Here is a 17,566-nt window from a genome sequence, read left to right on the forward strand (position 1 = left end):
AAATACAGTGATTAAAAAACTTAAAGCAGCAAGACAAACAAAGTCCTTAACTTACAAGGGAAAAGCCATAAGGTTAGCTGGAGAGTTCTCAACAGAAACTTTGCAAGCCAAAAAGAAGTGGCATGATACATTCAAAGTGCAGAATGGGAAAAATCTGCACCTAAGAATACTCAATCCAGGAAGGCTATCATTCAGAATAAAAGGAGAGATAAAGAGTTTCCAAGACAAACAAAACCTAAAGGAGTTCGTGACCCCTAAACCAGCCCTTTGAGTCCAAAGGTGAGACCTAAAGTGACAATATGGAGGCAGGAAACATAAAAGCAGTAAAAATGAATATTTCTGTAAAAATCAGTCAAGGAAATTTCACTAAAAAGGTATAAAATATAACAACATATACCGAAAATGTGGGGAGGAGAGGAGAAAAGAATAAGTTCAACCCTGAATGACCATCATCTTAATATAGGCTGCTATTTGCAGAAGAGGTTAGATACAAACTTAATGGTAACCATATATCAAAAACCACTAATAAACATGCAAAGAACAAAGAGAAAGAAATCCAAATATATCACTAAAGAAAATCAGCAAAACACGAGAGAAAGACAACAAAGGATCAGAGAAAATCTCCAGAAACAACCACAAAACAAATAATAAAATGGTAATAAATACATATCTATCAATAATTACTTTGAATGTAAAGGGACTAAATGCTCCAATCAAAAGACACAGGAGTCAGAATGGATTAAAAAAACAAGACCCATCTATCTTCTGCCTACAAGAGACTCATTTCAGACCTAAAACACCTGCACATTGAAAGTGAGGGGATGGAGAAACATTTATCATGCAAATGGATGTCAAAAGAGAGCCAGAGTAGTAATACTTGTATCAGACCAACTAGACTTTAAAACAAAGACTGTAACAAGGAAAGAAAGAAGGGCAGTATATAATAATAAAGGGGATGATCCAACAAGAAGATATAACAATTGTAAATATTTATGCACCCAACATAGGAGCACCCAAATATATAAGACAACTCATAACAAACATAAGGGAACTAATCAATAATAATACAATAATAGTAGGGGACTTTAACTTACATCAATGGAGAGATCATCTAAACAGAAAACATACCAGGGAACAGTGGCTTTGAAAGACACACTGGACCTGATGGACTTAACAGATATATTCAGAACATTCCATCCTAAAACAGAATACATATTCTTTCCAAATACACATGGAACATTCTCTAGAATAGATCACACATTAGATCATAAAACAGGCCTCAACAAAAACAAAAAGACTGAAGTCATACCATGAACCTTTTCTGACCACAATGCTATGAAGTCAATCACAAGGAAAAAATCTGGAAAAGACCACAAGTACATGGACATTAAACAACATGCTACTAAACAATGAATGGGTCAACCAAGAAATCAAAGAAGAAATTTAAAAATACACAGAAACAAATGAAAATGAAAACACAACAGTCTAAAACCTTTGGGATGCAGCAAAAGTGGTCCTAACAGGGAAGTATATAGCAATGCAGGCCTACTTCAAGAAGGGAGAAAAATCTCCAACAACCTCACCTTACACCTAAAGGAGCTAGAAAAAGAAGAACAAACAAAGCCTAACACCTGCAGAATGAAGGAAATAATAAAGATTAGTGCAGAGGATGTGAGGGCGATCCAGCTGTAACATCTGTCACTCATCGATTGCCAGGGTTGAATCAGTTGATCTGGCTGGCTAGGCAGGTGTCCCAATAGAGGAGGACCATTCTTTAGTCAGGGATACATGAGTAGCTACATGCCCTTCCTAGAACCTCAAACAAGCTCTCAAGGTCCATTTGTAGGAGAAGGTAGGGTAATCAAGTTTCCAAGACTCCAGACACATCCAAATGAGGTTCTACATATGATAATCTTTTCTTAAAAATAAAAATAATAAATAATAATAATAAAGATTAGAGCAGAAATAAATGATATAGAAACTAAAAAAGTAGAACAAACCAATGAAACCAGAAGCTGGTTCTTTGAAAAAATTAATAAAATTGATAAACCTCTAGCCAGATTTACCAAAAAGAGAGAAAGGACCCAAATAAATAAAATCAAAGATGAAAGAGGAGAAATAACAACCAATACCACAGAAATACAAACAATTATAAGAGAACATTACAAAAAACTATATCCCAACTGATTGGACAACCTAAAAGAAATGGATAAATTCCTCAAAACATATAAATTATCAAAACTTAAACAGGAAGAAACAGAAAACTTGAACAGACCGATAACCAGGAAAGAAATTGAGTCGGTAACAAAAAAATTCCCAACAAACAAAAGTCTAGACCAGATGGTTTCACAGGCAAATTCTACCAAACATTTAAAGAAGAGTTAATACCTATTCTCCTCAAACTATGCCAAAAAATAGAAAAGGAAGAAAAACTTCCAAACTCATTCAACCAAGTCAGCATTATCCCTAATACCAAAATCAGATAAAGACACCACTAAAAAGAGAACTACAGGCCAATATCCCTGATGCAAAAATTCTTAATAAAATACTGGTAAATCAAATCCAAAAATACATTTTAAAAATCATTCATCATGATTAAGTGGGATTTATTCCTGTGTTGCAAGGGTGGTTCAATATTTGCGAAGCAATCAATGTGATACATCACATTAATAAAAGAATAAGAAACATATACGATCATTTCAATAGATGCAGAAAAAGCACTTGACAAAGTACAACATCCACTCATGCTAAAAACCCTCAACAAAGTAGGTTCAGAAGGAATATACCTTAACATAATAAAGGCCATGTATGAAAAACCCACAGCTAATATTATCCTAAGTGGCAAAAAACTGAGGGTTTTTCCTCTACAGTCAGGAACAAGACAGGGATGTCCACTCTCACCACTTTTATCCAACGTAGTACTAGAAGTCCTAGCCACAGCAATCAGACAGCAAAAGGAAAGAAAAAGCATCCAAATCAGTAAAGGAGTAGTCAAACTTCCACTATTTGCAGATGACATGATACTATGTATAGAAAACCCAAAAGACTCCACCAAAAAACTGCTAGAAGTAATAAACAAATTCAGTAAAGTCATAGAATACAAAATCAACATACAAAAACTTGTTGCATTTCTATACACCAATAATGAAGCAGCAGAAAGAGAAATTAAGAAAACAATCCTGCTTACAAGCACCAAAGCCTATATGATATCTAGGAATAAACCTAACAGAAGAGGTAAAAGACCAGTACTCCGAAAGTATAAAACACCGACGAAAGAAACTGAAGATGACAGGGGCACCTGGATGGCTCAGTCATTTAAGCCTCTGCCTTCAGCTCAGGTCATGATCCCAGGGTCCTGGGATCAAGCTCCCAGCTCAACAGGGATTCTGCTCCTCCATCTCCGTCTGTTGCTCCCCCTGCTTGTGCTCTCTTGTGTTCCCTCCCTCTCCCTCCCTCTCTCTCAAATACACACATTTAATGCAATCCTTATCAAAATACCAACAGCATTTTTCACAGAGCTAGAACAAACAATCCTAAAATTTATATGGAACCACAAAAGACCCCATATAGTCAAAGCAATCTTGGAAAAAACAAACAAACAAAGCTGGAGGCATCACAATTCCAGACTTCAAGTTATATTACAAAGCTGTAGTAATCAAAACAGTATGTTACTGGCACAAAAACAAACACATAGATCAACAGAACAGAATAGAGAACCCAGAAATAAACATGCAATTATATGGTCAATTAATCTTCAACAAAGCAGGAAAGAATATCCAATGGGAAAAAAGAACATCTCTTCAACAAATGGTGTTGGAAAAACTGGACAGCAACATGCAAAAGAATGAAACTGGACCACTTTCTTACACCATACACAAATATAAATTCAAAATGGATTAAAGACCTATATGTGAAACCGGAAGCCATAACAATCCTAGAAGGGAACACAGGCAGTAACTTTTTTGACATTGGCTATAGCAGCTTCTTAGATATGTCTCCTAAGGCAAGGGAAACAAAAGAAAAAATGAACTATTGGGATTACATCAAAATAAAAAGCTTCTGCACAGCGAAGGAAGCAATCAACAAAACTAAAAGATAACCTATGGAATGGGAGAAGATATTTGCAAATGACATACCTGCTAAAGGGTCATATCCAAAATATATAAAGAACTTTTAAAACTCAACACCCAAAAAATTAATAATCCAATCAAAAGATGGGCAGATGACATGAGCAGACATTTTTGCAAAGACGACATCCAGATGGCCAACAGACATGTAAAAAGATGCTCAATATCACTCATCATCAGAGAAATACAAATCAAAACTACCAGGAGATATCACCTCACACCAGTCAGCATGGCTAAATTTAACTCAGGAAACAACAGATGTTGGCGAGGACATGGAGAAAAGTGAACCCTCTACACTGTTGGTGGGAATGCAAACTGTTATGGCCACTGTGGAAAACAGTATGGAGGTTCCTCAAAAAGTTAAAAATAGAGTTACAGTATAATCCAGCAATTACACTACTAGGTATTTGCTTAAAGAATAGAAAAATACTAAAAATACCTGCATTATCTACAATAGCCAAATTATGGAAACAGCCCAAGCGTCCACTGGATGTAGAAGATGTCGTATATTTATATATGCAATGGAATACTACTCAGCCATAAAAAAGAATGAATTCTTGCCGTTTGCAACAACATGGATGGAGCTCAAGAGTATTAAGGTAAGTGAAATAAGTCAGTCACAGGTAAATACCATGTGATTTCACTTACACGTGGAATTTAAGAAACAAAACAAATGAGCAAAGGGGAAAAAAAGAGAGAGAAAGAGAGAGAGAGAGGCAAAGCAAGAAACAGACTCTTAACTAGAGAAGGCAAACTCATGGTTACCAGAAGGGAGATGTGTGGGAGATGGGTGAAATAGGTGATGGGGATGAAGGAGGGCACTTGCTGTCATGAGCAGCAGGTGTTGTATGAAAGTGTTGAATCACTATATTGCACACCTGAAACTAACATTACACTGTATGATAACTTACTAGTATTTAAATAAGAACTTTTTTAAAAATGTAAAGACTGAGAAAATAGAAAGTTGCCTTTGTGTAGCCACTTCTCAGATGTGCCCAGATAGTATCAACATCTTAATGGCTAAAAAGCCCATCCAGCCTTTTCACCGATAGTCTTCTATTCAATAACACAAAAAATCTAAATTGCAAGCTTATTCTTGCAATTAAATAAAGCTACTTTTACTTTAAAGAAAATGCAATGACAAAACAAGGTGGACCTAAGGACTTTCCTTCTTCCTGAATTGGCTCTGGTGCCAATAAGTTTGTTCACCACTAACCTAGATAATTCGGAAATAAATAGGACTCTCCCCACAGGATCTTCATTCCTTGACATCAGACCTGTTTGCTTCAGCAGCTGGTAACAAAAGGACTTTTCTTGGCATCACATATGGAACTAATAGCTTTTTTGATATATTAAGTCTTCAGGATTAACATTAAAATGCTCAAATTTCTGTAGACAACTAAGAAAATGAAGAAGTTAGAGAAGGACACAGCCACATGGAAAGCCCGGTTTGAGAACTGCAACAAAGCTCTGCTGGACATGATTGAAGAGGTAAGAAGGCTCCTCCCAGCTTATTTTCCCCTGTCTAGTCCAAATATTCGTACTCAGAAGATAATTATTACCTAATAGTACCAATTATTATCTTTGAAAAAGAGCCGATATTTTCTGAGATGTGACATATGAAATTATAATCAAAATACTTAGAGCAAAATAGAATGGGGTCCGGACTCAGAAAGAGCTTTGTGACCCTAAGGCACATGCCTACTTGCTGAGTCCAAAGCTATCCTCAAATCAGCACCATGCCTGCTCAACTGCACTCCTTAGAGACAGAACAAGTGTCTTACTTGTCTTTGAATTTCCCCAGTGCCTGGCACATAGCAGGTGCAGAATACATTAGTGAGTTGATCTGAACACATGAGAGAAGACACCAGCCTGAGCACCCAGGGTAGGTGCTACTTTATAGACAGATATGGAGATGTATTGTTTAATTCTTCCAACAGGCATTTCATTACAGACATTATGTCAGGCCTTGTAGGTGTTGAGCCAAAGATACATGGCTATGGATCTGAGAGGCAGAGTTTGCAGGAGAAAGTCTCTCCATGTCAACCATAAAAAAAACTTAAAAATAAAAAAAAAGTCTTAAAGGGTACAGAGTAGCACAAAGGTGGGGGCAAGGAGTAGGATGATTAGGAACAATTTCATGCACAAACACACCAACATTTCTACAGAAAAGGAGGAGAATTGAACAGTTTGAGCAAGCAGCATCATGAATTAGTGTGTGGGGAGTTTCTGTCGTTATAATTACTGTTCTAACAATTCATCCCAAATTGCAACCAATTCCAAAGAGATGAGCTTATTATTCACCAACATAAATCAAACAGTTGCTAGATTAGCAGACAGCAGTTCATCTATAGACTAGATGAGGTATTCCTGACAGCCAGGTCCCCTGCCATCTCATTCATTGTGCCACTGGAAGACTTCTAAGTCTTGGAAGCAGAAAATGCATCTACTTTAAGATTTTGAAGGCCTTGGACTGGAGCAGAGAAAAGCTTTGCCATCTTTCACTCCCAAAGAAAAGGATACAGTGATTAAAATTCTACCAAAGTCTCACACACAATGGAGAAATGGCAATGATGCCCCAGCCAGGTGTCTGTTCAGCCACCACTCTGCGGTCAGGCCCCAGAGTCTGGTAGACAGATTCCTGGACAAATGGTTTTGCTTGTCTCCAGGGAGCATCCTGGCAATTTTGCTTTGCTGTTTTATGCTTTTTTTTTTTTTTTTTTTTTTTTTTTTTTTTTTTTTTTTTGCTTTCTATTGTTTTCAAATCACAGAAAGCACTGAGAGCTAAAGAATATGAGTGCTTCGTCATGAAAATCGAGAGGCTGGAGAACCTCTGTCGAGCTTTACAAGAAGAGAGAAATGAACTCTACAAGAAAATTAGAGACGCCAAAAAGCCAGAAAAGGATGACCAAGGTCAGCACACCTCCGATGAAGAGCCCGAGTACTCTGTGTCTGAGGGGGTGGGGGTTGATACAGAGGAAGCCGAGAGTGTTCACAGTGCTGTGAAAAATCTGGCCACAGCCTTCATGGTCATTCATCATCCAGAGTTGACCCTTGACCAGGCCAAAGAAATCCAACCAGAATTCAGCAGTCCTCAAGGGGGTGGTGACTCGGCCTTCAAGGAGCCGGAACAATCCCCTCTGAGCCCTTTATGCCATTCAGAGAGTTCCCTGCCTCCCCCAGCTCCTCAGGCAGAAGCAGAAGGAGGCCATGAGGCAGAACTGCCCCCCAGGCCCGGGAATCCCCCCATGGGGTCAGGAGCAGAGGCCCAAGACTGCAGTCTCCTTGCCACAGCCCAGACGGATCAGCTACCCCAGAAGTCAGAGGCAGAATCTTCCAGTCAGGCCCCCCAGTCCCCAGCCGAGGCTTTGCTACCAGCGATGGAGGCAAATGGCCCCACTCCACCCCCCTCGGCAGATGAGCAGATTTCAGCTGGGGTGCTTGGATGTGGCCCCAGTAGGGAGCCGCCCCCACTGGAAGCAGCAGCAGAGGGGCTGCCAGCAGGGGCCTCAGTGGGGCCCCAGCTGCCCCAAGTGAGTGACACCAACCTGGAAGGAGTAGACTAAGCCTCATGGTGCCTTCCAAAGCTGTTCTCCCTGACGTTACATCTGCATCATAACAGATTATCTTCTGAAAAGGCATTAAGGGCTAGGGATGTCTAAGGGAAGAAACTTAATTAGAATCAAGACATTTTCAAATGTTATGCAGAGCACATTCAGCCTATGTTATTTGTTCTCAATTTATAACTGATTTGGAGATTTTCTATTTAACACTGGTTGATAGTATAATTTTCCCAAATGGCCACAAAATATACAAATAGAAAATTCATATTAGTTTTCCATTGAGATGGTATTTATTTCAATTTCATAATCAACAGTAAGATTTGGTGTTTCAAGACTTCCACTACAATATATAAATACAGAAAATGTGATGTTTCATTTTATTTCCCTATATAGGTTTAATAAGTTCCATAGTAAGTAATGGATGTCCAGGTTCCATTTAAGCATCATATACATAATACATGCATACATGTGGATGTATGTGTGTATGTGTGTGTGTGTGTATGTGTGTATATATATGTATATATGTCTGAATGTATACACATGTGTGAATATATACATATATGAGTTTATGCACCTATATATACATATACATATTATACATCTATTTAATCCCTTTTTGGAGTTCTCTCATGCAAAATATTTAGATGGTAATCAAAAAAATCATCTCTTACTTGCTTGGGATGAGAGTATACTAATGCTCTATGAATCAGAAGTAGGTTCAGAACACAAGTATTTAGGCCATGTAATGTTGGGCAAAAACAAGGAACCAACGGTAGATCAATAAATCCAACCAATTGATCAAATGACTGAACAGCAGTTGGGTTCAATTGCAAGGGTGCAAACACATAGACACGAGGGTGCCACAAGAGGTCGTAAACAGAAGAGGGGAAAAATCACAGCTGTAGACCACTCATATCTTCCAGCTGCCTCTCAGACATGACTCAGCGCATTGCCTTGCTACCTGTATGGAGAGGCAAGCAGTCATGGCTACCTGCACGGAAAGGACCGGAAGTGGGAAGCAAGCCAGGGCATGGAGGGATTGAGGGCCCTCAGACTGAGACGAGGCTATGCTCTTGCCCCCTGCCTCCTGTTCTATGGGAGTCTTGAGAAAGAATGTTCACCTGACCCTGCCAAGTCCCCAGTTCCCTTGCTGTCATCTACTGCTCTCTCTCCAGAGGGTTTCCCACCACTTCTTGCTGTCACGGCTTTAATCTATAATCTCAAAGCACCTGCCCCTTTTTTCCAACTGCCCCTGCCCCCCAGACTTTGCAGGAAATTATACCCAGCCTTCATCTCAATTATTGCTAACTAAAAGCTATTATTTTCCTAAAACAGAAGTCCACATAGGGTCTCAATATTAGTGATGAGGCATACAAACCAACACATTATCTGCTTTGCAGAATTCTCTACAAAGAACAAAAGGGGTCCTACTTGAAATGTTCTGAAAAATAGGAAAAGACGCAGAAGAAGGCAAAAGCTAGAGACCCCTGGGGTTGTCTACATGAGCATTACGTTACCGTTGCTGGACAAGAACCTCTACTACAGCTGACAGCATAAATTACTCCACCTAGGGCAGAGGGAGACTGGAACAAAGGAACAGGGAGCAAGGGAGGACAGGAGGGCAAAGGAGAGAAGAAGGGGGAGTGGAGGGAGAAAAGGAAAAAAAAAAGGGTCTAACCCAGCCCTACCTTAAAAGTTGAATTTAAGTAGAAAAATGGCTGAAAGCAAGATTCTCTACTCTTCATCCAGAAAACTATTCTTCAGTGTCGCGGGTGGCTGTCTGCCAAGGAACACATAGTACTTGTAGGCAGCAACCATATGCTCCAAGAATTGTAAACTGCATAAAATTTGTTTGAAGTAGACAGTGAGGGTAATAACAAAATGCTAATCAGGAAAAAAAGCCTATCACTATTTGAGAACCCATGTATTTTTATTTATTTTTTTCCATGGGTTTTTAAAGGCTCGAAATATTATAACCACAGACGATCTAGCCAAATTCAACATTACTGGAAATCTTAAGAGATTTAAACATTCATTTAATTCACAGCCAAATACTCACCATTAGCAATCCAGGAGGGTCTCCTTTCCCACTATTTACAGAAGCTAAACTTCCAAGAACAGAGTTAAGATTAGATAATCATAGTAAAGTCTCAGTCTGAATGTTCCTCGCAAGAGAAACAGGCAGGAGAGGAGCCAAAATCCGGTAAATCAAATATTCTAATACCCAAAGTTCTTTTTTTTTTTTCATCCAAAAACTTTCACAGCAACACGTTACTTACTACTGTGTATATCTTTGGCCGAGCTTCAATGCAATACGTTGCCTAAAATTTGCAAAGCTTAATATAGGCTCTGGAAGAATTATTTTAATATTCAAAAAATGTTTTATTATAGTCCTTTGTGTTAAAATTCGGCCTTACTAATTATAACAATAACTCATAAGACCTGAAAGAATAAGGAATTTCTATTCTTTATCAAGTTCACGTAACTCTGTCTAGAGATGCCAAGTCTACTTTCCAGAAACACCAGCACTGTTTTCTGAATTAAATAACTCTAATTTATGTATCTATTGAAGTTACTTCTCTTCCCGAATGCCTACTTTTGTCACTTCTATGTGTCAATAATACCGAACAAAGATTATGGCTTTATTTTGTTGTTAGTTACATGTTTGGTCTCTGAGTAGAATGTACATGTAATGAAGACTTTCAACACCCTGGTGTGTGCGTGCGTGCGTGCGTGTGTGTGTGTGTGTGGTGAGAGAAAGAGAAGGAGGGAAAGAAGAGAGACAGAACATGACTGCCCAGAACTAATGAGAGAGCAAAAGCCCAGCTCCTCTGCCTGGCCCTCAGCTGCCGGCAGACAGCGATCACATGGCCAATGTTTCTCTTCGGTGCCGGTCTCCAGTGAGACTGTTTCCACAGGTTTCTCTGCCGTGTGAGCTCTCAGAAACACTCGGAGGAGTAAGGGAGCAGGTGTGGAAGGTGTCAGCTCATTTTACTTCTACCTGGTCCTTCTAAGTCTCCAACAGTTTCTCTAGTAAGATCCCTAAGAGGCCTGACGGTTCTGCCTTTTGCTTACTCTCTCTTCCCAGTCTATATGGATCTAGGAGGGGCTCTTGAACAAAACTTTTCCTACTATGCTGGGAGAAGAGAATTATTTAGCTAAAATGGAAAAAAGATCAAACCCTGACCTTAAGGCTATTTTTGCTCCTTTTTGCCTGGTATAGATACACATTTTTAAAATAGCTCTCTCATTCTCCCTCTCTTTTTTTGAGATAATAAAGTATTATGTATTTGCTCCAAAATTGAAGCTGCTTTTCACTAAGACTAAGATATCGTTAGAGGAGAAATCATTTCAGGAAAATGTCCTTAGCCCCTTCTCCTCTAACCAGCAGTTAAATCCAGTACTTAGGAAAAATAAAAGTAATTTAAAATGTAAAGAATTGGGGTGCCTGATGGCACAGTCGGAAGAGCATGAGACTCTGACCTTGGCGTCATGAGTTCAAGCCCCACGTTGCGTGTAGAGCTTACATAAAACGTAAAGAATTTCTTAAGATAGGAAATAAAAATGATGACTCTGGTCTCTAACACTTGTTGCCATTGTAAACTGGCAAGGAAGATTTAGGGTGCAAGTAGGATATATGGGTAAATTTTTACAAGGTTTAAACCATTTATATTTCTGTACTTTATGACCTAAAAATTAAAGTCATCATTAGATCAACCATAAGGGCATTCCATTTGAATAGAAGCATTCATAAATGATAGTATTAAAGATTTTTCTCAGTCCTGTGAAGTCGTACCTTCCATACTTGAAGTGAAGTCTCCTTGGTGGTATACCGAGAGAAGTTCTACAAATACTAGTTGCTGCTGTATACATGTGTGTGATTCACACACACACACACACACACACACACACACACAAACACACATGTACAAAATCTGTCCTAGATTTGATGCTGTTCCTGTCAGTGAGTTTACACCTGTATTTTCAAAGGCTATTACTATATTACCTTTCCTGACAAGGACAAACTATGAGAAGAAACCATTTCCTGTATAAATAAGAATACCTGATAGAAACACTTAATTAGCAAAATAAACCTACAGGTTCATTGATTCATGGCATAAAATTTATCCACAGAAGCTGATTCATGCTACCAGGAGATAAGAAGGGAGATAAATTTTTTTACAAAGTGATAATAACGTTCAATTACCTCATGTCATAGTTAAAACATACCGAGGTATAAAACTCCTTATTTCAGTGCTGACAGTCAGTATGACATTTTATGTCAAATAACACAAAACCACCACAGAAGCCAAGTAAAATCACATTATGTTAAGAGAGGGAAAGAAGAGACAAAAAGAGACTTTCAGTCTGAGAGCTCATACAAAAATGAATTGGTGGGCCCTTTTGTGAAAGCGAGATGCCACCAGAGGGCAAGGCCATACTGGCATTGATACAGCTTCTCCCAGCAGCTTCTTACAGACATGCTTCTCAGTGTGGTTGCTTTATTGTTTTTCTTCTTGTTTGCCTTTCTTCTAAAATAATAAATGCATTCTTTTCAGTAAAAAAATAAAAAATAAAATTACATCATGTGACATGTAGAAAAGAGAGCGAAGAGACAATTACGCCTAATTCCATCACCCTTTTTTTTTTTAAGGATTTTATTTATTTATTTGACAGAGAGAGAGACAGCCAGCGAGAAAGGGAACACAAGCAGGGGGAGTGGGAGAGGAAGAAACAGGCTCCCAGCGGAGGAGCCTGATGCGGGGCTTGATCCTAGAATGCCGGGATCACGCCGAGCCAAAGGCAGACGCTTAACGACTGAGCCACCCAGGCACCCCCCCCATCACCCTAACTTAACCAGGGTCAGCATTCGCTCTATCATCATACACTTTATATCATCTATCTTTTTTATTTAATATGATGTGAGTTTGTCTTTGTGGAAGGGAACAGTAGTTCAACTGGGAGTAATAGCTATTAACTGCTCCCAGATTTGAGTGTTTACACTATGTATTCAAATCTCATACACTTTACCATATAAACATGGAAGCATAGTATGTTATGTATAGAATAAACAGGACTATGCAAATACAAATACACAGCATTCTCGCGTGTTGTTTGGAAAAGTCATGCTGTGCATTGCACTTGGACGTTCCACCACATGTATACACATTTCCAAGTAAATCTGGATATAGTTAAAGTGAACTTAACACAGCTCAAAAAAGCAATAAATGAATAACCAACTCTAGAGACATTCAAATGCAGTAACTGAGAAAATAAGAGAAAGGGTTAATCTCTGGTTTATGAAGTGACAAGAAACATATGATAACACCACCAATCATAGCATTGGCTAAATAAAGGTCAATGTTCTAAAATAAATCTATGCTATTCGACAATGATGAGACAGTTAGTGCCTCTGTTGCTCTAATGAAATGATGGTCACCAACAGGCTAGGGCCAGGCTAAAAACCGATGTGAACCTGAGATTGATCTAACATCTACCAGGCAGATGCAACCAGCCATGGAATACTCAGAGATCCCATAGACTAAGAAAATTTGAAAGTCAGGATTCAAATGTATAGGAATATCACAAGAAGGATGCCTTTCATTGAGCCCAAAATCATGAGGTTAAACATACGTCAGCTGTGATATCACAGGCTAGATTTATTAGAATATAGCAAAGTTCTGCCCAAACTGGTATAATCCCTCACAGACTATTGTAATGCTCTGTGTAAAGAAATTCATGTTCAGTCACTTGTTTTCTTAACATTCTTATCAAGAAGTTATTCCCTGGAATAAAATCACTTACGTTGAAGCAAGGTGAAAAGTGTGGGACAGCACGAGTCCAGGAATCAGGCCATGGAGTCCCTAGTCCCTAACTGGGTGACTTCGGAAAAATAACTTAACATCTCTGGACCTCAGTTCATTCACCTATTAAATGAGAGCCTTAGACTAGATGATGTCTGAGGGTTTTGGCATCTCTGATTAAATCCTCAAGAGACTTAAGAAGTTATATAGGGCTTTCCACTTCCCAGGGAGAGTTTTATTCTAAGAGATCTGCACATCACCTTGGGCACTTCTATTATAGGTCAGGCAAGGGGGAAGAGACAAAATATTACCCAAATAAAAGAAATGATTTTAATTTTAAAAATTAGAAGCAGTATTAAGGAGGAAATCACAAATTCTTGGATTTCTTCAACAAATACTGAAGACTATCTATGTATAAGGGTCTGTGCTAGGCGCTGCTAGGATGAAGTGGTTACAAGACTAAATAAAGGATCTCAGGACCATCCATAACTTGACTCTATCTGCTCAGGACCAGAATGCCTGGTTGAGCCTGAGGATTCCTGGGGACTCAGTACCAAGGGAAGGGGCTGCAAGAGATGCTGAGAGGCCCCATGTCCCCCTAAATGTTCTGCAACCAGAAAGCAGGATGGTGACCTCCAGCAACATTTTATCACAAATGGTACCCAGATCTCCAAGTGGAAAAGATGTGTTCCTGGTCAAGAAGGAAGGCCTTACGGAATGTGTGTATAGTTATTTGTGGGAATGTATATGAGTGCATACTTGTATGTGAGGGTTCGTATGAGCATATGTGTGTGATATGTGCCAGTATATGTGCATAGTTTTATGTGTGTCATATGCATATAGTTCTATGTGAATGTTTACAATTATATGTGACAGTATTCATGCATAAAAAATTGACACAAGCCTATGTAAGTGTGTGTAGTTGCAGTTGTATGTGAATTTATGGTGTGTGTGTGTGAGAGAGAAGACTGGGAACTGAAAAGCTCAATATCACAGATGTGATTTGAGTCGTGTGCCTAGCTTGTTTTTCATGGGATCATGTCTTGTTGCAGACTTTTGTTCGCACAACTAATCCTCTTTTGTTTACAGTGGCATAAGGCTCGTTCTTTTTGGCTGACAATCTGCCTTCTAAGCAAACAGGCAGGGGGGGGTGAAGCTGCAGGGGCAGCGGCAGCTAGTCATGAAATAATTGCACACTCTACCAGCCCCAGCTGATAGACCCCACGAATTCACAACTCATCCTCAGGCAAGGCTATGGGTATGTCTTGAGAAATTCTCAGTGCTATTCTTCACATAGACCAGCCACAGCTTGAGCAAGGAACATTTGCTATTACAGGAAGTAATAGCAAACAGGCCAACTTGATTCTTGTCTTTCTAAATAAGAGAGGAGATCCTCACATGACCACTATTTCTAACAAAGTTGGGATTCTTGGAGGCAGAGTCATAGTCTCTGCCAAATATGTATATGATAGATAGATAGATAGATAGATAGATAGATAGATAGATAGATAGATCTTTTACTAAACTATCATCTAGCTGAAATCAAGCCCCTGAATATTAAGAATGTTTCTCTGAATTAAAAACCAAAGAGGAAGTGCCCAATCCATTTATGCTTTAATCATAAATGGAGGTAGCAAACCAGAGTTGATTGCAGATGCTACCAGCCAATCAGTCATGCCCATGACTCATCCCTGTGCAGAGAGATTTTTTTGCTGTGATATAATTCATCTCCCAAAATATCTAGCACTGACTAGCTGTGTTGTCATAGCTGGGCCATCTGGCTTCTCCCTTGCCCATTATTAGAAAACTGATCCAGAAATCCTCCAAATCAGTCTGGGAGTAATTTAAAGCAATACCGAATGGAAAGAGAGTGAAAGCTTTTTATAACAAATTAATTGCCTGCCATGCAAGTTAACTGACGATCTTCAAAAGTTAAAGGAAACAAAACAACTAAACATAAACAAAATTTGAGACAACAACAGAATGGGAAAAAATAGTCACAACAAATAGAACAAAGCATTGATATCCAGGATACAAACAGAAATCACAGAAAGCAGTAAGAGAAGACAGACAACCCAGAAGAAGGTGGGAGAGGCCGGGGGAGCAGCCTACCCGGCTGCAGATGATGAGGGGCTGGGCAGCGTCTATAGAGAATTTAAAAACAGAAAACCAACTACTAGTCAGTCTGCTTTTTACCGCCACCCTGCGCAGCAATCCTGAATAACACCAGTGGAAAGCTGTCCTCCCAGAGATGATCACTCCCCCATTTGCATACCACTGGCATGAAATATGATGGGCAGTTCATAGAAGAAGAATTGCAAATGACCAAAACACATGAGGCCAATTAAAAAAAAAAGGAGATATTCTATCACTTTTGCCCGTTAGACTGACAAAAATTTAAATATTCATAATATTCCATTTTGGCGAGGATGAGGGCAAATGGATACACTCAAAACCTGTTGGTACGGGGGTGCCTAGGTGGCTCAGTCGGTTAAGCGTCTGACTTTGGCTCAGGTCATGATTCCAGGGTCCTGAGAATGAGCCCCAAGTTGGGCTCCCCACTCAGTGGGGAGTTTGTTTCTCCCTCCCCCTCTCCCTGCTCATGCTCTCTCTAATATAAATAAAATCTTTTTAGGGCGCCTGGGTAGCGCAGTCGTTAAAGCGGCTGCCTTCGGCTCAGGGCGTGATCCTGGCGTTCCGGGATCGAGTCCCACATCGGGCTCCTCCACTGGGAGCCTGCTTCTTCCTCTCCCACTCCCCCTGCTGTGTTCCCTCTCTCGCTGGCTGTCTCTGTCAAGTAAATAAATAAAATCTTTAAAAAAATAAAAAATAAAAATAAAATAAAAATAAAAAATTGTCGGTACAATATCGGGTCATCTTTTTCTTGTCCATTTGTAGGAGTTCTTTGGAAGAGCAATTTGGCAATATGTACTCAATTTTCCTAATGTGCAAAAATAAACATTATTTGGCAAAAACAAACATATGGCTCTTGCCTACCCACATCTCTTCCTTGGAGGAAGCACTGTGCCCCGGATACATACAATCTGGATGGGGCCATCAATCAGAGAATCCTAAACCCCTTAGCCAGGCCCAGCCTCAGGGCTGGACCTAAAGCAGCAGAACACTTTATACAGTATTTAGTTCAGCCAATGACAGCTCCAGGATTTCCACAGACGTGCTTCTGGAACAACAATCTGCTTGAAAGAAGGGCAGGAGGTTATTTGACTTATCTTGAAGCTGCCGTTGCTTCATGGCAACTGTACTGTTTTTGCTCATATGTTATCTTGGGGTTCATGGGCACTGAAAATCCTCCAATCCAGCGTGCCTAAATTCACCACGGAGGGTCCAGGCTAATCGAACTGTTGGTTCTTTCTTCTGGAATTCTGCCGACCACATGGAGATAGTCCATGTGCAGGATAAAGTCCCGAGGGAATGAATGGAGTCGAAAGATGAGGAGAAACACAAGCCTGGTAACCCTATGTGGGCCCTGGATCCAGTTGGTCTTTTCGATCAAATAGTTTCCCTTTTTGTTAAGAGGATGTGAATCAGGTTGCTGTCTTTCGCAATCAAAGAGCTCTGAGTTACAAAGATGAGGAGAAGTTCAAATAAGTGAAATGTGGCACACCAAGAAGGAAAGAGCTTAAAATCATAACTGAATATATATTGAAATGTTTTAAAAATCTCATTCCTCTCTGTAATTTTTCAGCTTCTCTTTTGAAGTTTTTTATTGCAAAAATGATGAACTAGTACAATGTAAATTCTTCCATGTAATCCACCACCCAGATCAAGAAATAGAACACCGCCCAGCATTGTAGAAGTTCCCCCTTCCCTTCTCCATCCTCTCCAGAGGAAACCACCCCCTGATGAATAACATGGATTTGTTTTTGCGTGTGTGTGTGTGTGTGTGTGTGTGTGTGTGTGTTGTTTTGTTTTTTACTTTATAAAAGTATTATTTTGTGTCTGCCTTTTTTTTTTTTTTTTTTTTGCTCAAACTGTGTCCATAAACTTCATCCATGTTACCCTTGGAGGAGTAGTTCTTTCATTTTCATTGTCATTTAGTAATCTATTGTAG

At 39.4% G+C, this 17,566-nt stretch overlaps 1 protein-coding gene and 1 long non-coding RNA gene across 3 annotated transcripts in view; one reads left to right on the forward strand and one right to left on the reverse strand.

Moving 5' to 3' along the window:
- TXLNB (taxilin beta) overlaps positions 1–7,951 on the forward strand; it is a 43,367-nt gene extending 35,416 nt beyond the window's left edge. The window contains exons 9-10 of the mRNA XM_026504910.4: positions 5,523–5,618; positions 6,899–7,951. Of these exons, the coding sequence (XP_026360695.2) occupies positions 5,523–5,618; positions 6,899–7,693 (891 nt within the window). The 3' untranslated portion in view covers positions 7,694–7,951. The remainder of the gene's footprint in view (positions 1–5,522; positions 5,619–6,898) is intronic.
- LOC113259502 (uncharacterized) overlaps positions 1–17,566 on the reverse strand; it is a 282,949-nt gene that overhangs the window by 259,047 nt on the left and 6,336 nt on the right. The window lies entirely within an intron of this gene.

Source organism: Ursus arctos, unplaced genomic scaffold (genome assembly GCF_023065955.2).
Source record: "Ursus arctos isolate Adak ecotype North America unplaced genomic scaffold, UrsArc2.0 scaffold_13, whole genome shotgun sequence".
Taxonomy (NCBI): Eukaryota; Metazoa; Chordata; class Mammalia; order Carnivora; family Ursidae; genus Ursus; species Ursus arctos.